Source organism: Cydia splendana, chromosome 13, assembly GCF_910591565.1.
Source record: "Cydia splendana chromosome 13, ilCydSple1.2, whole genome shotgun sequence".
NCBI lineage: Eukaryota > Metazoa > Arthropoda > Insecta > Lepidoptera > Tortricidae > Cydia > Cydia splendana.
Genome location: NC_085972.1, coordinates 260,821 through 283,662, shown reverse-complemented (window position 1 = coordinate 283,662; position 22,842 = coordinate 260,821). Strand labels below are relative to the sequence as shown.

At 38.7% G+C, this 22,842-nt stretch overlaps 2 protein-coding genes across 2 annotated transcripts in view; both read right to left on the bottom strand.

The window, feature by feature from the left end:
• The window catches only part of LOC134796476 (E3 ubiquitin-protein ligase Ubr3), a 124,025-nt gene that overhangs the window by 66,368 nt on the left and 34,815 nt on the right, over window positions 1-22,842 (bottom strand). The window contains exons 2-6 of the mRNA XM_063768668.1: window positions 22,328-22,541; window positions 11,157-11,282; window positions 1,973-2,123; window positions 1,029-1,153; window positions 155-296 (exon numbers count right to left, since the gene is read on the bottom strand). Coding sequence (XP_063624738.1) covers window positions 155-296; window positions 1,029-1,153; window positions 1,973-2,123; window positions 11,157-11,282; window positions 22,328-22,541 — 758 coding nt within the window. The remainder of the gene's footprint in view (window positions 1-154; window positions 297-1,028; window positions 1,154-1,972; window positions 2,124-11,156; window positions 11,283-22,327; window positions 22,542-22,842) is intronic.
• LOC134795949 (uncharacterized) lies at window positions 16,702-20,392 on the bottom strand. The gene is made up of 2 exons (XM_063767840.1): window positions 19,557-20,392; window positions 16,702-17,763 (listed from the first exon to the last, which is right to left on the bottom strand). Exon 2 carries the CDS (start codon window positions 17,662-17,664, stop codon window positions 16,753-16,755), a length of 912 nt encoding a protein of 303 aa, XP_063623910.1. The 5' UTR covers window positions 17,665-17,763; window positions 19,557-20,392; the 3' UTR covers window positions 16,702-16,752.

Genomic DNA, 22,842 nt, shown 5'->3' with positions numbered 1-22,842 from the left:
TCTGGTGAAGGGCTGCTGACACTGGTTATATCTTTGTTTGGAAAGCTGTCTGCCAGTTGCATGTGTGTGAGGAAAATAGTTAGTTGAGCTTAACCATCAGGTGGCACTGGGTAGTGTTCATCATTCTCTGGTAATGTCTCCGCAACAGGCTCACCTTGTAGTCCTGGTCGGGCAGCATGTTGAGCAGGAAGCAGACCACGTTCTGCGGGAACTCGTACTTGAACGTCCAGAAGATGAACTCGTCTAGTAATGTGTTGTGGGATAGCCGTGGTGCGAGCGCGGGTAGGTGCCGGTATCTGCAACACATAACTCATAATAATCTGGGAGACCGAGCTTTGCTCGCAAAACATATAAAAACACAAAAATGCGCGTTTTCCCAGAGATCTAAATCGATTTATCGCCCCCGAACACCCCCATACAGCAAATTTCATCGAATCGTTAGAGCCGTTTCCGAAATCCCCGAAATAATTATATAAGTATATAAATAAACAAGAATTCCTCGTTTAAAGGTATTAGTTAGTCTTCAGCATAATACCGCAAATAACTGCCCCGTTTAGTATTTTACGAGGAGCCGTCTAGTGACCAGGAATGGCCAAACCTATTACTTAGTGTCATTTAGTGGATTGCATAAATATGCCAACTAAAAGTAATCTTATTTTATACCTTTAAACGAGCATTTCTTGTATATTTATTTATTTATATATATATTTCGGCGATCTCTGAAACGGCACCAACGATTTCGTTAAAATTTCTTACATTGGGGATTTTGGGGGTCGAAAAAACAATCTAGCTAGGTCTTATCTCTGGGAAAACACGCATTTTCGAGTTTTTATATGTTTTCCGAGCAAAGTTTTCCGAGTCGGTCTTCCAGATATTCTTTATAAATTTTATCAACCTAAGCACTTCATGGCAACTCTTAATGTCTTATTTTGGCGAGGAAATGAAACTGCTGATTAGAGTTGCTATATCCGATATACCTGCTCGTGGAAGTATAATACTTCATATAATATACTTGTATAATAACTTACTCGTCTGGAAAGTACTCTGGCGCCGGGAAAGAATCGAGCGCCTTCTCGTAGGTGCGGTTTGACTCGGCCATGTAGCAGCCGTACTCGGTCTCAGGGAACGGCGGCTCCACCAAGTTTCTGTACATCTGTAAACAACATTCAAGAGTAAGTAAGTAAATATTCATTGTTTTTCTAATAACAATACATTTTACATGTCAAACTACAAAGAAATTAAGAAGAAAATTATAACTAGGTAACAACAGGCGGTCAAGAGTTTAAGATTGTCTAGTTTATAAAGTAACATTTGCGAAGGAGAAAGTGACCAAGGCCTCCAGGACCCAGGGCTGGAGTCAAACCAGCGTACTCTGCATTATTCGTGGCAGATGCCTAGCTAGACCGCTCGGCCATCCGAGCCACGGCGGCATGGGTAGAATTTTCTCAAGTACCTATATGCAATCCCCAAGACCAAGACGGCTCGGTCAACCTAACCAGGGCCATGTTGCATAACAAACTACAACTAATATTACAAGCGGAACTCCTTTTCTAATTTCACTTATTAAAAAAGGAGTTCCGCTATTAGTAATATTAGTTGTAGTTTATTATGCAATACGGCCCTTGGTGTTTGTTTGTATAAGACTAGACCGCAACCTGATTCGAAAATAATAAACCTGTGGTTTTCCTCATTCTTCCGCACCACTCAGTTATTATAATCAATGTTATTACGGACTATGACTACTTAACGTACTCTGACTGTAAGTCTGTATATAAACTCTTAACGAAACAGTAACATTAAATGTACTACTAGAAATTACATACCCTGGCAGGGTCGCCATGTGATGCGGAGCTATTAATATGGACATATGATGTGAGGTTTTGTATATTATATTGGACTGTATCTATGGGCCTAAGATCCCTGCAAATATATTTGATTAATGATACAATATGACGGTACAAAGTGTACATACCTGAGGGTTGATGAGCGCCTTGGTCATGGCGGAGCGCATCAGGTCGCCCATGTTGTTAAACTCCATCAGCATTTGCACGTAGCCCTCGCACTCTTGGACCGCTATGCGGTAGCTGTTCGATGTAGGTTGTGCTTGGCCCGAGGGTTGGTCGCTGGAATAAAAACGATACGCATTAGAAAATGTCTTGGTGGGATTCGATAGGTGCATGGTGAAACTAATTAAAATTAACGCGGAATATTTAAATGCCCTGCCCTCTTGGACTCCATTAAGGGGACTTCTACAAATTTCGTAGTTAAATTTAAACTAAAATACACAAAAAACGAAAACTATAAGTTTACTCGTATGACCCAGCATTATAAAGTGATACACGCGAGTGGCTGGGGTTAAAAACACTTCAACGTCGAAACCTTAAGCTCATTTTGTAGGGCTTCTTCGTAAAGTGCTGTACAAAGATGTACATTTTCTGCAGCTATGCATGTGCACTTTGATCTGACCCAAAACAACATCTCCGTGCAAACGATGCATCTGTACTTTGCCCAAAAAGTAGAGCGTCATCTTGCACACGCATCGCAATTTCCCACTCAACCTAGCTGTAATTATTAATAAGATCAACATATTGTATTCATTATAATTTCTAACCTTGCAGTAAAAACTCGCTTCTTATATTTGACATCTTTTCGTTGGTGTTTCGGCACCTCTCCTTACATTTGACATAATTTGACATTCCTTGACAATTCATTGGCATTCGATATTGACATTCATCTTACATAATTTTGGTCCTTCGAACCGGATATGAACCAGTGACCTATGGATCAACATCTCCGTGCAAACGATGCATCTGTACTTTGCCCAAAAAGTAGAGCGTCATCTTGCACACGCATCGCAATTTCCCACTCAACCTAACTTACAAAAACAATCGCATACTTTTAATAAATACACAAAATCCACAAACCAATCGTCAAAGGGCCCGATGAACTCAAATTATCATTCCAACTATCACGTATCTACCAATAAAATTAAATGCTCATTATGCAATGATGATCACGCGCTATTTCAATGCAAACGCTTTCTCAGCATGACACCAAATGAGCAATTAAAGCATGTTACTAAGTCCAACATATGCAAAAATTGCTTATATGTCCATACAAAGAATTATTGCAAATCTGAGAAACGTTGTAAGGAGTGCAATGAACCGCACAATACGATGATACATAAGGCCTTTGCGAACCAGCCGTCATCGTCGTCATCTCCTGCCGTACCATCACAGAGACAGGCGCAAAACAGCTTCGTCGTTGGCAGTGATGAAGATTCTTTATTACCTACAGCGTTAATACAGGTGGCCGACGAAAATGGGAATTACCACACGCTTCGGGCACTGATAGACCAGGGGAGTGAAATCACATTAATTACCGAAAACGCAGTACAAACGCTGGGTCTGCAAAGACAAGCACTAGCAGGGAACATAACGGGCGTTGGAACCTTATCCAACAAAAGCAGGGGTAAAGTACACTTGAAATGTAAGTCGTTACATAACGATTTCGAATTCTTTACGGATGCACTAATACTGACACGCGTGGTCCGCGATCTACCCAGTACAACATTTGCAAAAAAGAACTGGGGACACATTGACAACATTACGTTAGCAGACCCGCAATACAACATTTCTCATCAAATCGACCTTTTACTAAATGTGCAAGTGTACTCCAAAGTAGTAATGAACGGCCTCTTGAAAGGCGAAACAGGCCCCATAGCACAGCAGACGCAACTAGGATGGATACTTTCAGGCGTCGTCAAATCATACAACTGTCACGTGGTTATCAATGACACAGAGGATTTAGCAAAATATTGGGAGGTGGAGGACATCACTGACAATAAAAATCAATTGACATCACAGGAAGAGTACTGCGAAAACTTTTATGCAACCACCACTCGCCGATTGGAAAACGGGAAGTATGAGGTCCGACTACCGATGAAAGAAAATTTTGCACAACATTTGGGAGAATCGAAACCACAAGCAATAGCACAATTTCGACAGCTTGAAAGGAAATTAATGAAGGATGAGAACTTGTCGGCAGGTTACAAAAAATTCATAGATGAATACCTGGAAATGGGACACATGAAAGAATGTTCCGCAGGGGTCAACCCTCAATGTCATCTGAGTCATCATGCTGTGCACAAGAGCGATTCACTAACCACAAAGCTTCGCGTCGTGTTCAATGGATCCCAAAGGACCTCCTCGGGACAGAGCCTGAATGATCTAATGGAATGTGGACCCAAATTACACCAAGATTTGCAAACACTCCTTCTCCAATGGAGACGATACAAATTTGTTATGACTACCGACTGTGAAAAAATGTATAGAATGATCCTGGTTCACGAACAAGATCAGCATCTCCAGAAAATCATATGGCGAGATAACCCGAACCAGCCATTAAAAGAATACCAACTTACAACTGTGACATACGGCCAAAAGGCTGCCCCATTTCTAGCCCTAAGGACTCTAAAACAACTGGCCATCGACGATGCAGAAAAATACCCCTTAGCGGCAAACGTCATAAATAACGAAATTTATGTCGATGACGTTTTGACAGGAAGTGACAATTTAGATCAGGCTCTAGAAATCCAAAATCAATTGATATGCATACTTAAAGGAGCCGGATTTAACTTAAGGAAGTGGATGAGCAATACGCAAGCATTGCTAGAAAATATCCCGGACGACAGCATTAGTCCCACCGTCATCGATTTCAACAATGCCCATGCGACTAAAACGCTCGGATTACAATGGCATCCCGCACGTGACACTTTCTCGTTTAAAAACACGTTCAATGACAAACCCAAGGGGAAACTTACAAAACGCATTATACTATCGGAAATTTCAAAAATATACGACCCCTTAGGATTCCTGACCCCCTTGACAATAAAGGCTAAAATACTGTTTCAATCTATATGGCAATCTAACTGCAACTGGGATGATACAGTATCCGAACAAGTACAAAATGATTGGTACAAATTTACCACTGACATACGTGACATAGAAACCATAGAAATACCACGATGGTTGGGTGACATGACACACGATTTCGAGATACACGGATTTTGCGATTCGTCAGAAAAGGCTTACGCATGCTGCATCTACGTCCGTACGGCAGACGTGCAGAACAAACCCGTCGTAACTCTTATCGCCGCTAAATCCCGATTAGCCCCCATAAGCCAAAGTCAAAAACAGACTTTGCCCCGACTAGAACTTTGTGCCACGGTACTTTTATCACAACTCATGAAAAAGGTGATTCAAGCTCTTAAGTGGGAGTGCTTACCTGACAACACATTTGCATGGTCAGACTCTATGATTACGCTAAGCTGGCTCAAGGGCGACCCTACGAAATGGAAAACGTTCGTCAGCAACAGAGTCAAACAAGTGCTCGACGTTATTCCTAGCGCGCATTGGAACCACGTCAAATCAGAAGATAACGCCGCAGATTGCGCCACAAGAGGTCTTAGCGTATCTAACTTGAAAGCCCACTCGCTTTGGTGGCAAGGTCCAGAATGGTTAAAAAATTTTGACAAAACCTCGCTTGACAACAAGATACCCGCGACAGATTGTGAAGTCAAACCAAAACAAGCGAATGTTGTGCAATCAGAGCCACCGTCGCTAATAATGGAATTACTAAGCCGACATAGCAACATGACTCATATCACTCGAGTCTTAGCATGGATTTTGCGCTTTATTGCAATAACACGAATGCGGACTATGAAAGCTAAGCTATTCTACTTAACAGTGGCCGAGTTACTAACTGCAGAAAAGGTCATTGTCAAGCATATTCAGCACTACGACTTCCCCGACGAAATAAGGAAGTTACGTGCAACCAAAACTGTCAGTACGAAAAGTAACATTTTAAAACTCAATCCGTTCTTAGATGACAATGATGTCCTGAGAGTAGGAGGCCGGCTGAACAACTCCTCTCTCCATGACTACACGAAACATCCAATGATTATTGCAAAAAATAGCAGATTGACAGAATTATTAGTAAAACGAGCACACTTAGAAAACCTTCATGGTGGTCCTAAATTAACCCTAGTGCACCTACGCGACAAATACTGGATTGTAGGGGGATACCAAGCAGTCAAAAAATATCTCCACCAGTGCGTTACGTGTCGGAGATTCAACGCCGCACAACAACAACAAATTATGGCAGACCTACCTCGACCGAGAGTGACACCATCCCGCCCCTTCTTACACACGGGAATAGATTTTACAGGATTTGTTGACATTAAAGCAAACAAGGGCAGAGGGATAAAGACACTGAAGGCCTACATAGCCGTATTTGTCTGTCTTGCAACAAAAGCAGTACACCTAGAATTGGTATCAGAACTCAGCAGCAGTGCATTCTTGGCAGCATTCCGCCGGTTTTGTGCGAGACGTGGAGCACCAAAAGACATGTACAGCGACAATGGGACCAATTTTGTAGCCGCTAATCGGCAACTGCAAAAAGAACATAAGGAAATATTACAAAGCATGGATACAACAATAATAAACTGTCTTACTGACAAGGGCACAACCTGGCACTTTAACGCCCCCGCTTGGCCTTCAGCAGGCGGCCTATGGGAGGCAAGTGTTAAAAGTACTAAATACCATTTAAAAAGGGTAATTGGGGAGCAAAAATTGACTTACGAGGAATTTTCGACTTTGCTGCACCAAATTGAAGCATGTCTTAACTCCAGACCATTGTGCCCCCTGACTGAAAATATTGAAGATCTGAAGTGCCTCACACCGGGTCACTTCCTAATCGTGGGAGACGCCCACCTGACAATCCCTGAACCCATCGATTCGGACTATGACCTAAGAAAGAGATGGCAACTAGTACAAAAAATAACCCGTGACTTTTGGTTGGTTTGGTCTAGAGAATATTTACAACAATTACAGTCGAGAAATAAATGGCAAAAGCCAACCGACGATCTACAGTTGAACGATATTGTGTGCATTCGAAGCAATCAACCTGTTGGACGATGGGCTTTAGGCCGAGTTATTGACACCCACCCTGGAAAAGATGGACACACGAGAGTGGTCACCCTAAAAACAGAAAACGCCATCATGAAGCGGCCCATTGTGCAACTCGTACCACTTATCACTAATTCAAATGACAATACAAGAAATGACAACGATAACCACTCGTCGCCCCCCTCTATCAATGCAAACCCCTCCTCGAGATCCCGCAAGACGTCCTGGATGCCACTTTTATGTTACTCTCTATTGCTAATGATGACACTATTCACTCCTGTTACTCAAGCCGATGCAAGAACCTTCAAAATAACTTCATTGGACTCTGATCGAACATTATATTTCGACAGGATATCTGACATGCAAGAAATCAAAGATGATTGGAAAATCGTTCTATATTATAACATGACAAATTACTGGCAAAATATAGACGCGTTGAATAGATATGTGACACAGATTAAACGCTCGATACGGCCCGAGATGTTAGAACAATTTCATATTATTGTTAATCAGCTAGACCAAGACATGCGAGAACTACGCTACTACAACACGTTACTCAAAAATCAACCTATGGAAAATCCTCGGTACAGGCGAGGGCTAGCTGACGGAGTGGGTTACCTTGCAAACTCCCTATTTGGGGTATTGGATCAACGTTTCGCCGAAAAATATGAAAATGACATCCAAATGACACGAAACAACGAACAACATTTACTACAACTAATAAAAAATCAGACTAGCATAATCGAAGCTGAAGGCAATATATTAAAGCGCAACGAACATACTATGAGCAAGCAATTTAAAATTCTTACTGAGCACCTAAACAGATTATCAACGGAATCAACACATGTTTATACTCAACACGAAAATGCATTGTACATTATGACATCTTCTATGGCAGCGAACGGAATCCTTCAACATCTGAAAAACATACAGCAAACCGTTATAAATACACTAACTAATATGTATCACGGACAAGTCGACGTCCATCTTCTATCTCCAAACCAATTGCAAATTGAATTAAATAAAATAGCTCGCCACCTAGCCAGCAAATTAGCCCTTCCTGAGATTCATGACAATATACGCAACTTATACAAGTTACTTAAAATTCAAGCTCGCATAACCGACCAATATCTTATAATGGAAGTCAAAATCCCCTTACTAAGCGACGAAGTATATGAAATTGACCGATTAATAAGTGTCCCGCAACACGCATCACGTGACAACATCATACAGGTCATTCCCGGAACCGAACTAATTGCATTTAACATTAATCAAGACACGTTCATCCCAATGGAACGCACTGACATCAACACATGCCTCCAAATGAACGAACAAAAGTTACTATGTCACTTGAACAATCCCATCTATGACGTACAACAAGGCAAATCTATTTGTAACACAGAAATCCTAAATCATCACAAGAAATATGACTCCTATTGCCACACGGAAACAAAACCCTGCGCCGACAGATGGTACAAATTGCATAAACAAAACACATGGCTATTCGCCTGCTGCGAAGAATGCTTAGTTCGCATTTTATGCCCAGACGGCCTGGCGACGAAAGCACTTCATAACAACGGACTGATTCAGCTCGGTCAAGGTTGTGTATTGAAAGGTGACACTTTTATGCTATATGCCAACAAAGATTATATCGAGAAAACACTTATTGACTTAGAACCTCATAATATCTTATTAGAATTATCCCCCCTAAATAATGTACTGAATACATCAATCATTCACATGACATTCAATAATGAAACGCATGAACAAGAATTCCAACACCTTCATCGTGAGATACAACTGCTTAAGTCCCAATCCAGATTTGAAGAGATGTCCTCTCATGACCGATACCAATACATTACCATCGGAACATCATTAATCATCAGCATACCCATACTCGTCATTATTTTGTACGTATACTACAAATACCGAACGGGAACCTGGAGATTGGAACGGCAGCAACCGCTTGACAAAAAAGAAACAAGTGATAGTGAAAAAAGTGAATGTGTGTATAGTGAACCAGTACCAAGTGCGCGAAAACATACAACCGCCCCGACTGAGGTGGTTTTTGACTCAAGTACGAACCTTTAAGTGCCTACCTATAGTTAATAATTAAATCATTCAATTTGTGTTTAAATGTACTCAAACCTTATTTGTTTTATATTTGACTCTAGATTTACATATTACCTAGATTTTACATGCATGTATTTTAACTTATATAGTTCGACCTGACTTCTGTTTGTTATTAACTTAGCGCCCCTTTTCTGAGTCGCCACTATGTACAAAGATGTACATTTTCTGCAGCTATGCATGTGCACTTTGATCTGACCCAAAACAACATCTCCGTGCAAACGATGCATCTGTACTTTGCCCAAAAAGTAGAGCGTCATCTTGCACACGCATCGCAATTTCCCACTCAACCTAGCTGTAATTATTAATAAGATCAACATATTGTATTCATTATAATTTCTAACCTTGCAGTAAAAACTCGCTTCTTATATTTGACATCTTTTCGTTGGTGTTTCGGCACCTCTCCTTACATTTGACATAATTTGACATTCCTTGACAATTCATTGGCATTCGATATTGACATTCATCTTACAAGTGCCTTAAACTACTTTTAATCGGGGTTGAGCCTTTTACAACGTGATGAACTTGCTCAATTGATGAGTTTAACGCGCCGTCGCGTAACTTTAGCCTATAACATATTGCAAATTTAACAAAACCCGATCAAAAAGCTTGAATTCTTATTCAAGTTACGCTGAAACGAGAGGATTATCGGTTCATGTAACTGTATCACTTAACGTTATGGTAATGCCATGACGACCTCGATTGCAAATGCATGCCGCTGCATTTAAATAAAAATCGGAGGCATTTCAACAGGAGAGAAATGTAGCCCTATGTAAAAATAAAAAAAAGGAACTTTTCCAATATATTCAACCCAGAAGTTTTGGTTCCGATACGGACTAATAGATCGTAGATATGAGTTTCTTGAGAGCTGGGGTTTACTTACGAAACCATCTCTTGTAACCACTAGTTTCTCTATTAAGTAACTCTCCTGGGCAAAAACAAGATTTAATTACAACTATTCAACTAGAATAATTTTCGAAATAAGTATTATCTAAATCCACCAACGAAGTAAAGTCTTAAAAATCATGTGTACTACATTGTATAAACAACATCTCGCTATAACTCTCATGTAAACAAGGCATACATTCTACGTCGCTGACAGCCTCTATTAGGTAAAGAACAATACTGTAGTTTGTCTTTTACAAGATGCATTATGGCATGACGAGAACAAATCGCGGTCACGCTGCGCCGATAACGATCGATTAGGAGATCGACTGTCTCAAAGACTGTCATAAATAAGTCATATTTAACGCGTTAATCGAAAACAATAAGGCTAAGATATTAGTCGATCTCAAAAGCGACATTATTTTTTTAGCAAATAGGACGATTTGCATGTCGAGTCGTAAATACTAGACTACTCTACTATAAGACTACAATTTTAATGTCCAAAGGGAATTAACACCCCTAATCGTACATCGGTGGACCTTATTACAAAAGGCATATGGTCCACCGATGTACAGTTAAAAGTGTACATAGTTTTTCAAATGTTTTACTTGTCATATTTTTGTTCGGATGTGTGACAAACGTGACTTGTGTTGTGAAAGAGCAAAGCAGAGATAAGCTGTTTACCTGACCCGTGCTAACCTTATACATAATGTATCTAAACAGCGCACGTGTTTCGTTTCGAGAACAAATAACTATCTCTATGGAATCGGTTTCCAGCTGAGACTGTATCAGTGTGTTAGAAATGGATCAGAATGCGTTGCGCAAAAAACACGTGATCACAATAGAATCCCTTTTGAAACCATGTAATGACGACAGATACGAATCACTTAGGATTTCCTTTCATTTTCAATCTCTAACTTGTAGTCCGAAATACCTCACAATTAAGCACTAGGTATCAGTTCTAGCATTCCCCAATATTGAATAACAAGTAAAATTATAAGTTTTCCGCATAGAGATCAAGTACTCTATGCGGGAAACTTATAATTTTACTACAATTAGGTACATTATTTGGCCACTTTGGCCGTTAGTAGGTATCTAGATATTGATTGATGCTGACTTCATGGTCCGGTCCGGTGGAACATGGCCGTTAGTATAGGTATCTATGCACATTACCTGTTCTCTCTAAAGTGCTGGAGGAGCCTGAGTATGAGTCGTGGCATCATGGCTTCAGCCACGCACATGAGTTCGGCGGGCGCGGTGCCCGGTCGCGGGCACTTGTTGCCATGGTTGCTGCAGAATCTGGAATAATAAACATTTTTCATTATACCACTGCATGACATGGAGCTGCCGGAACGGCTTTCGGAATTAGCTCGGAGCGTTTTTTAGTAGCCAAGGCAGATTTGGCTCTATGGCCTTTTACACAGTCAGCATCAAATACACGGTGTAACATGAGGAAACCGAATAATTTGAACAGCGTATTCCTGATCATATTTAGAGACAAAAATGTCCTATAAACTTTTTAGAAATTCGCCTAGTTTCAGAGATAACATTAATTAAAAAAAAAACAAGTTTTTATTGTTACATAGTGTAAAAGGCCTTTTTGATGGTGATGTTGCTGCTATGGGACGTAGTCTAAATATCCTTATTGATAGATGTCAAAAAGTGACAAGTAACACTTTGCAAAAAGTACGTTTTACGAAAAAAAAATGTAAAAATCAATTTTAAGTGACAAGTTTACCAATAACATTTATTTTTTATGTACAAATACATTCAAAAAATTGAAAAAACAAAACAAAAAATATTTTTTTTTTTGCGAAGTTGACCTAAACTCATATTACATTTTTTCGTTCTTTTGACCTCAGAAATGCGTGGTTAAAATTATTCGGTTTCCTCATGTTACACCGTGTATATAGTGACGGTCAAAGTGGCCAAATAAATCGGGACAAATGCTTATTTCTATGGTGAGAAAAGTGTATTACGATTACGATAATATAATATCTATTTGGGGACTTTGGCCGTCACTATCTATTTGATGCTGACTGTACCATAGTTGATTTACTTTTGACGATCTCCCAGTAAAATTAAAATTTGCGTGGCATATTCAGCAGTTCTAAATATAAACATGAGACAAAACTCTTCTTTTTATTAAAACAATATATCTGTCCTATATGGTATGGAGTATGGACCTCTCGGCACGTGTGTCCAAGCGAGACGGACGATAAACCGAAGGCGTTAGACAGAGCCAGATGCCGGTTGAACTTGACTTGACATTAGACCTTCGCGGCGGCCTTGAGCATTTCTCGCTGTCTGCTAAAGATCATGGTATAATAATATACTCCGCCTGGTACTCCATTCCGAGATTCGCGTATGACCTAACTGACACGCGCCTACGTCATCATGCTGTTTACAGGTTCTCAAACTTTGAAATGTGGGAGAATTTTAACCAACGGTGAAAATTATTTTAACGGCATTAATTTTAAGTTATTCATGTAGAAACATAGTAAAATAAAACAAATCTAATGTATTAAATTAAACTTTATTTATCTATACAAGACAAACGTTTAAAAAACTAATTCACAGTTACACATTAATTACCAAGCTTACGACGTGAAAAGTTTGGAAAACACTGCGACTGCTGACACTGAGCGAGAAGGAAATAACAATTAACACGCGTTCGACAAGGATGACGGTCAGGGCATGAAGTTATCTAGATCCGTATTGTCAAATGTGCCCAGCGCTATACTGTGTTGCCAGTAGTATAAACAGAATTACCCGAAAGTCTGAAATTTCTTTCGTGAATCGGAAGATATTGCTAACGAGTAATTAAAAATGACGTGTTATTGTAAAATTTAAGCTAAAATACATATAAATGAAAATTATAAAATTATAAAGAAATATTTTAACTTATTAACCATAGGTATAATGTACCCATGTAACATGTTATGTTGAAATAAAGTGGCAATGTTATTGTGACGTAATCGCGTGTCACTCTGGGAATGGAAGACCATGTTTTATTAGACCATGCTAAAGATATGTAGTCGGCCTATTTGCTAATTCATGTAAATATAAGTTGTTGTCACGGAACCAATTTCAGTTTGTCCTGGAATTTTGGCTGTTTTAAAAACACAATGGTTACAAACACGATTGGGAATTATCTTTAAGCCTTTGGATTGTTATAATGATTATGGCCACAACATAGGCAAATAAGTATGTAAATAGGAGGATCACTGAGTCTATGTGTTCAAGTCACCTCAATGGGAACCACATTTGACGGACTGGCAGTGATATGTGTTTAGATCATTATTAAACTTTTACCACCTTGTTTCTTGTGGTGGTGACTGTACGAGGAGGTAGGCACAGTTCAAGTAGGAAGGACGCATTGCAGGGTATTCTTCTTATGTTCTTATGAACAACGTTAGAAGGCGCTCCAAATAGAGATATATCTCGACAGTTCACGTTCAAAAGGATCTGCAGCAGTTTAATTGTTCTACATATAGAAATATTTATTATATTTCTTTTTGTTGACGTATCAAATAATTTAGATTTTTGGCACATAGGATAATTCGCCACCCTAAACTAAAAATGTATTCTATTCACCTATAAACAGAATCAGAATTCATCTCAAGCTCCACCAAATTAGGCCCGAGTTCGAGGCGAAGGTCGCGACCTACAGTTATTCTAGGTCGCAAGTTCGCAACGTTTAACCTTCGGGGTTCGATTCAGAGAACGTCCTAAATCGATATTTTCGTTATCAGCCTCTCTATTGATCATGCATATTCGAGCGACAGAGACAGATAACGAAATTTCGATTTTCGACATTTGCGTTAGGCTGTCAGCCTCCGCTCTCTTCTAAGGACATGCAGCAATAGATTTTGGACCCGTAACTTGATCAAACAAATGATCTTAGCACGTTTGCGTGATGTCACCAAGTCAAAATTGGTTTATTCTATAGAAGTATTATTAAATAATACAGAAAAAATCCCTTCCATCATGAAAACATCATGAGCAAACCGGACTAATCCCGATAAGGCCTAATAGTTTACCCTCTGGGTTGGAAGATCAGATGGCATGGTAGTCGCGGTCGTAAAAACTAGGGCCTACGCCAATTCTTGGGATTAGTTGCCAAGCCGACCCCAGACTCCCATGAGCCGTGGCAAAATGCCGGGACAACGCGAGGAAGGTGATGATGAGAAAAAATCCCTTCCCGTCCCTTGAAATTATTATGAAATGTTTACTCCTAATAAACTAGTACCTACGCCAATTCTCGGGATTAGTTGTTAAGAGGACCCCAAGGTCCCATGAGCCGTGGCAAAATAAAACGGGATAACGCGAGGAAGATGATGTTCACTCGTAATGAAATTGCATAACTTTTATGTTTTAAGAAGGCTGTGTGCAAAAGCAATGCAAAATGCAACTACGAATCACTCATAAACGTGTGGTTAATTTAGTTGACATAGACTTTACAAGTTTACATACTTTATCACCGTATCAGTAACATAGACACCATAGACATTATCTAAAACTGTAAATACGTTCGCATTACTACATAGCTTATTAAATTATTAATTTAAAGCTGTCAAATAACTTTCTTGTAAAGTGGATATGGTCATTAACTGATGGCCAAACACTGTTTTACTCATATTAAAGATTACTAACTCGATCTTAACATGCTGGCCCAATTCGAAAAGAGCCTATATGTATATGTTAGGTGTATTACGCCGTGCAGAAATTCATTAGACTTTGGATTCCAAGAGACAAAGTAGCTATTTATCTTTTCATATTCATCAGGTTAACCAGCAACAGCAATTTGTTTGCTGAATATTATTAACGTTTATTTGAGCTCGATAAATACTTAAACTTCTGCTTACCGGGGACGCAAGTAGAGGTACCCTCATCGTCACATTGCCTGACAATTTATAATCTCATAGCGAGTTGCCGTTAGCAACAATACCAACAATGTACCTATTTATTTCGCAATGGCACATCATAATAACGACTTTTTATTACAGTATTACCGTAGACCGAGATTATGGGGCATGGCGACTGATGCGTCCGATTATACGCGCATAGCGTTGTCTCGCTCAAACTTCCGAAAAGATAAAATTTCATTGGGAAATAATCCACCTGTTTAAATAATTGCATCATAAATGAAGCCATGCTAAAGATACGCGACCGTATATACTTAAGTATGTTATGCTTAATTAAAATGACTCATACAATACCTACGAGACTCCTTCATCTTTGTTTGCGAGTGTGACCTACCAACAGAGTAGGAAGTATGACCAATATGGAAGCACATCAATAACCAATCCCGATGACCACAGAGTCAGCGCCATATTAATATCGTGTAGGCGATCCTGTTTGTGCCCGTGGAGTGGGTCACGGCGAACCGATGATAAAGCGATATTGAAGAAATAAGTCACATATAGACTTTTAAGGCCTACTAACATTAATATATGTATGTATCTGCAAACATGAATCGAATTTTCAGCATCGCTCGAATATGCAAGAGACACCTCAACGTTATATTTAAGATCCTTTCTTTGAACGGTGGCTGCCTTAACCTTGTGACACCAATCTTCTATCCACGGGATTACTTACTGAAATTACTGATTATGATTTTATTCTCTAGATATTAAATCATATTTCGAGAGCCCAATCGAATGCGATACGAGGTCTAAATTCGAGTGAATATATCTGCTTATACATAAAGAAATCTCAATTCATCTGCAGTCTCATAAAACTCATAACTCAAAAATTACAATATTTCAATGTTTTGATGCGAGTTTTATAACTACTGAATCAGTTTTTTGTCATAACTAAGTGTCATCGTATGAATGACTAACCGCGCCAAAGTGACTGTATTTTCGAAGGTACTTATATATTATTATGTGCCCATCAGGTGAGGTGACCGCACATACTGTTAACCAATCATTCGTAAACCTTATTGTAAACACTTAAGGTCTACCTATGGTCAGTTACTGTTAGTGCAGTTTTTTGTGAAGATGCATTTAATAACTTTAGTAAATGATTGGTCACCTTACATATTCACTGCGCATTGTGGCATCGACAGACCGCATTGCGCGGATATTTGCAGTGATGAAGTCACCCGCGCATAAACTATGTATTGGATTAGTTAGAATAGAACTATCTGGTCAACTGGCAGGCGGCCATTTTTGAGACGACGAGAGACTGTTTACGATCAAATGTCTAGTGAAAAATATCAAGCCCTGCGGTACAGTTTTGTGCGGTAATATTATTAGATTAAACGAACTTACCTTAAGTGAAGTTCTATCATAATAACATGATTCTCTCTCCCTGTTAATTAACTATTGTATAACCTTTATTGTATCCAACATTTATCACAATTTTCAAAGCTTTAAAAAAAATAGCTCAAACACTCTCACAGTTATGCAGTCTGTGGTATCCGGTACGCAAGTCATTTCGTTTAAAGTAGATTGTTGTTTGTAGGAGCAACCCTGTAATTTGGGAACAGTATATTAACATATATACAAGGGAAGGGATGGGACTCTCTTAACAGGGAGAGAGAATCATGTTATTATGATAGAACTTCACTTAAGGTAAGTTCGTTTAATCTAATAATAACATTTATCTCTCTCCCTGTTAATTAACTATTGTAGATGTTTAAAGATCGGGTTGCGAGTACATAATCAAATCATACAATGCATATAAAGTAATTTAAAAATTATTTATTAAAAATGTAACTTTAGATAATCATGTAATTATAATCAACATAACAGTATAACAATCAGTCTGATACCAAGTTACATATAGTATTGCTAAACTCAGTAGGTTCTAAGGTAATAGGTCTGTTATAATGATTAGCAAAGCAAATAGAGTTTTGTGACCAACCAGCTGTTTTTTGGATAACATCTATAGATATACCAGATCTGCTTGCAGCAGATGTGCTGGCGTGTCTAGTGCTATGAGCTGTGAAGATGGTAACGTCTATGCCCGCCTCCCTAAGGACATTTTTTATCCAGCGACTTATAGTCTGTGTAGAGACAGCATGATGAGGTTTTTTATGTGTAATGAAAAGATTGTTAGTATTTCTAACATGCTGTGTTCTTTTAATATAAGAATGTAAAGTAGTGACGGGACAAATTTCAATTTTATTGCTGAATTTTTTTAAATATAGTAATGGTTGTTTACTATTTTTGCCTGAAGTTTTTATTAAATCAGGTATAAAAATTTGGACACTGTCATGATTAAATTGGATATTATTAATTTTAACCAAAGATAATGTTTGGACCCTGTGGCCTGTCGTCAAGGCGAGTAACGTCACTACTTTATGGGTAAGCTGCTCTAGGCTTATAGCTTCATTAGGGTACAACCCTTTTATGTAATTGAGAACAACGCCGGGATCCCATGTTATGTTATATTTTGGCGTTGGAGGTTTTAATCGGAAGACTCCTTTGACGAACCGTTTAATCCTATCATCAGATCCTATTCTAGGGCCAATAAGAAGAGATAGAGCTGACCTACTACTATTAATTGTGCCGTAAGATGCCCCAGTATCAAAACGCTCAGTTAAAAATTGAAGTACAAATGGTACAGAAGCTTGATAAACATCAATCTTATGGCGTTCACAGAATAGCCACCATTGTTTGAAAGAAGTATCATACTGTTTAAGAGTATTGTTTGAGAGAGAATTAAGCATTATGTGAATTGCTGATTTTGGCGTTCCACGTCTACCGTACGCCTCGCTGATAGCAGCCCGGCAGCCAGGGTAAGTTGATGATGTAGGGGGTGGACATCTCTGAAAGGAGACGACAGTAAATTCTTGTTAGGCTTGAATATTAGAGGATCTGTAATTAACAATGACTTTAAAAGAGGAAACCATGACTGTGAAGGCCAATATGGGAACACCAGTATACCTTCAGCTTTTTCTCTTTTAATTTTGTGTATGCATTTTAACAATAAGGAAAAAGGAGGAAAAGCGTAAAAGAAAATATCGCTCCAGCTGACAGTGAATGCGTCTACAGTAAATGCTTCTGGATCAGGTTTCCAAGAAATGAATTTCGAGCATTTGTTATTAATCCTCGACGCAAATAAGTCTATTTCTGGGTGTCCAAATGTTTGTGTAATCTTTTGGAAACATTTTTGAGAAATTTCCCATTCAATATTAATTTTTCTAGATTCCTCATCAGCCTTAAAGTTATCTTTGGTGTTAATATAGGATGCAAATATCCAAATATTTCTATCATTACACCATTTCCATATTTCCCTTGTAATTTGGTTGAGATGAGGAAATTGAATACCACCCATTTTGTTTATATAAGCTACTGCAGTTGTGTTATCGACTCTTAACAAAATTTCACAGTCATGCAAGTTTTTAGCAAAACATTGTAACCCTAAAAAAGCTGCCTTAATCTCTAAATAGTTAATGTGATTTTCTTGTTCAGATTTTGACCATGATCCAGATGTTCTATTCGATGCACAAACTGCTCCCCAGCCAGTTTTGCATGAATCTGTATGAATTTCCATACAAAAATCGTGATGTTTAATCAAGTTGAATTTGTGTAAATTCATACTCCACCAATGAAGTTCAGAATAAACAATATTACTAAGAATCATTTTAGCTTCATAGTTATCATTGAAATTTAATAATGCAAGGTATTTTTCTCTTTCTAGTAGTTTGGTAAAAACCCAACCATATGGGACAGCTGGGCAAATTGAGTTAAGTTTCCCTAGTAATTGAGAAAATTCCCTTATTGTACAGTTTCTTTTAAATTTAAACTGCTGAATCATTTCTAAGATAGTCTGTTGTTTTTTCTGTGGGACTGATAAGGACAGATTAGTTGAATCCAGAATAAATCCGAGATATTTGCATGTTTGGCTTGGTGTCATAACACTTTTTTCAAAATTAATTACAAAACCTAAATCCTGAAATAATTTACATGCTATATTGATGTCATTTAGACATCCATTATATGATTGATTGAAATATATACTGTCATCCAGATAACATGTTAGGACTATATTTTGTTTTCTGAGATAGGTACAGACCGGTTTGATTAATTTAGTGAAAACATAGGGAGCAGAGCATAACCCATATGGTAATGCATTAAACTGAAAAAGTTGTCCGTCAAAGCTGAACCTTAGAAACTTTCTGTGTGACTCTGCAATTGGCAGGGAAAGATATGCCTCTGTCAAATCTATGGAACCCATAAAGCAATCTTGTGAAATCAGTTTACAAGCAGTTCTAATATCTTCTAATTTAAAATGATGTGTAACAACATATTCATTCAACTTTTTTAGATTTAATATAAATCTAAAAGAGCCATTGGGTTTTGGTACTAAAAATATTGGAGATGTAAACTGGCTACGGTCTGGAGAACACCTAGAAACTGCACCAAGTTTTAGTAATTTTGTTATTTCACGATACATGTTTTCCTTTTCTTTCCCATGCCACACTTTTTGCATCGCCTCATAAGGTGGAGGGGTAGTATGAAATGGAATCTCATACCCTTCCAGCCATTTTAAAATTACAGGATCGTCAGTGATTTCTAACCAATTATCCATAAAATGTCTAAGTCTACCTGCATGTACCTCGGGTTCTATCGGTGATATCTGGATCTCTGCTTGTGAGAGCTGTGTCTGTCTTTCCGGTGAGGCTGGTTGTAATGCTTCCGGGGTTGATGGTATGGTTGCCCACCACGGGCTCGATGAGTCTGCTGATTGTACTGTGGTGGGCCCTTCCAGTTTAACTGCTTAAACTGCTTGTTACTTGCAGGCTGTTTATATTGCTTTTTCTCTTTATCTGAAGTATTCTTTATGGTATTACAAGTTTTTTGTATTGTTTGTGCAGCCTTGATTTTTTCTGCACAATCTGCACCAAATAAAAACTTATCAGTTTTTTGATGACGAACAGCATCTTGGATAGTTTTATTGGCCCCAGCCAAGCAAAAGAATTTTCTAGAACTTGAATCCTGGTGGTGCATTTCTGCAGCTAACTTGGCCGCATCATTAATCTCCTCAATCAGCATTTTGGAGTTAATATTGCCTAATAAAATATTTGTTAGGCATTTGCCTAAACAGGACATTAATGTACCTGTTAGGTTTTGTCTGAAGACAATCCTTTTATCTCTTTTATTAGAAGGTTCTGAAAGTGTAGCCTGAATTTCTGGGTTTACCACTGGGGCTATAGCAGCAGGAAAATTAGCTGGAGGCGGGTACTTCTTCACAATTGTCTCTCTAGCTTCTTTACCCAAGCCATCATTCATAATCTTCATCCAACGGGAAGCCAGTTCAGATCTAATAGGGTTGCCAACTTCTGTCTGCTCCTGACCTTCAGTCCCCAGTGCAAGAAGAAACTCCTCTGGGAGTTCATCGTCAACAGGCTCTGTAATAATTATATTATTATGAAATAGTTGTATATTAGAATAAGTTTGTCTATTCGCAAAGTGATAGCGCACTATGAATGTTATATATTAGCACTGTCTATCCACATTGTGATAGCGCCTGCCAGAAATAAAGTTAATTAGAATCAAGGGCATGTCTATCCGCTCTGTGATAGCGCTTAGCCACAAGTTGCTACATCATGTAGCAGTTAAGATATTATTTCTCTATACGTTAGATGTTACTAAACTGAGAAAGAAAAACAATAGCCTTAGATTTATGTACCATCAACGCACCTGCATTAAGATCAAGGTCATTATCTTGTGGCATCGTATGAAGTGGTGAAGGTGACGCAGATGATGGTAAAGAGTGTGACTGCGGCGGCTGTTGCGCAGGCTTCGATTGCGGTTTTTGTGGCGTAGGGTCTTGATCAGATTCAACAGAACGTCTTCTCGAAGTATCTCGAAGCTTTTCTTGTAATTTCTTAATCTTTCTCCTGATGTAATCTTCATCCTTTTCCTTATCTCTTTTCCTTTTCCCCATTATTTTCACTTTTCACAGCACTCGCGAAAAAACCAAGCACTTAACTACGCGCTTGTTACTAAGAAAAGTAGCGATCGCTTCAAATACGATTTAGGAGGTCAGTTTTCAAATGAGAGAAAAAACGGACTTTCAGGCCCAACCGGAAAATGCCAGAATAGAAAAAAGAATTACTAATTCAAACAAATCTATCAGTCAGTAACAACCAGAAGAAACATACTCTTCCCTTTCTTTTGTATGCTAGTACTAGTGTCAAACAAGGACAGTATGACTCTTTTTATCTATGTTTGAGATGAGACAGTGCTGCCGTGATAGGCCAAACCATAGATAAGATTTGACAACAAAAACAAAACAAAGTTATATATTCTTCCGCCATCACGGTGCTTCAACTATTTTTAATTATGTAATGATTATTTCCGAATGAAATTCGTCTGAATTAGTTGAAAAATAACAATAAGACAACATACCTGAGGGTCTTGTTACCTTACTTGCTTAAACTATGGTGTATATTGTATACGAATCGCCATGGAGTGGACGCCGGCGCATTGTTTTCATAAGCCGGATCAACGCTAAAACCGTGTTTACGCCGTACAATCACATTTATTTTAACTTTGATCACATTTCTACACCACATTAACATTGTTATTTCACTAATTAATTGTCTAATCATTTAATAAAATAATATTTACTGGAGAGTAACGTGACAATGTTGGTAGCACAAAAAAGTTAATGGCTTGCGTACCGGATACCACAGACTGCATAACTGTGAGAGTGTTTGAGCTATTTTTTTTAAAGCTTTGAAAATTGTGATAAATGTTGGATACAATAAAGGTTATACAATAGTTAATTAACAGGGAGAGAGATAAATGTTATTACAGAATGCCTATATTTCTCATTGTCTAATAACACCGATGTTTAACAGCTAATCTGTTAAGATAAGATAAGATAATATTTTATTGTCAAAGTTGTGTAAAAAGTGTGTGTTGTTCAACTCATAAGCATAAGTTGCATGACGTGCTCTCGCTCATTACTAAGACTGCCTTTCCACTGCCCGTGACGAGTTAAGATGAGAGGAATGATTCAATAGTATTGGTTCTAATCACATCTCTTCTCTGCTCTGCTGGATTACAACCAATGCTATTGGTTGATTGCTTCCTCTCATCTGGGTCCGCCTCCGCCTCAGTGAAAAATAAGTTTAACTGAATATTTGAATAAACCACCGACCGTTGTAATGCCGCTTCTAGGTATGTACCTAATGATAATTTGGTATGATAACAGCAAAGCAGTTGACGTTGCAGAGTCGTGCGCTTCTATGAGTTTCAGGGGCCCAGTTGGAAACTAAGAGACTTGATATTCCAACATTGCAAACCAAAATTGATAGAGATGGAGACAGACTATCTTTAAGTTTGTCAGACGTGCGTGTCTAGTGTAGGTACGCTCACCCGTCCTCCTTCATGACGGAGTTGTCGCCGCAGTCGCACGCGCCGCCGGCCTGCGACAGGAACATGTTGAAGTCGTGCGTGGAGTGGTCTCCGCGGTGGAAGCACTCGCGGCAGATGGACATGCAGGGCGAGATGCCGCACGTGCGGCAGCGGTACGCGACCACGCGCGGGATCCACACGAGGCCGCATTTGTCGTGCTTGTCGTAGCTGCGAACTGTTGACAAACAAATAAATATTGGGTCAGAATTTGTTGCAATAACAAATACAGAATAGAAGGTACATTTTTAAAATGAAACAATAATCATACGTCAAAGCACCTTGGCAACACAATAGTGGTAAAAATATAAACAAAATTATAATTTTACTAGACACTAAATTTTATAACTGCCAATTTTACGGCAGTTTTTATTCACTTTTCGTTGAGTTTTTACAATGATATATATTACATACAATAGTGTGAGTGTTCTTGATTACAAATCGATTGTTTATATTCTTTATCACTCCTCGTTAATCTG

Bases quoted from the DNA above. Each gene is read 5' to 3' on its own strand.
- LOC134795949 (XM_063767840.1), bottom strand. From the start codon at position 17,664: ATGCTTAATTCTCTCTCAAACAATACTCTTAAACAGTATGATACTTCT.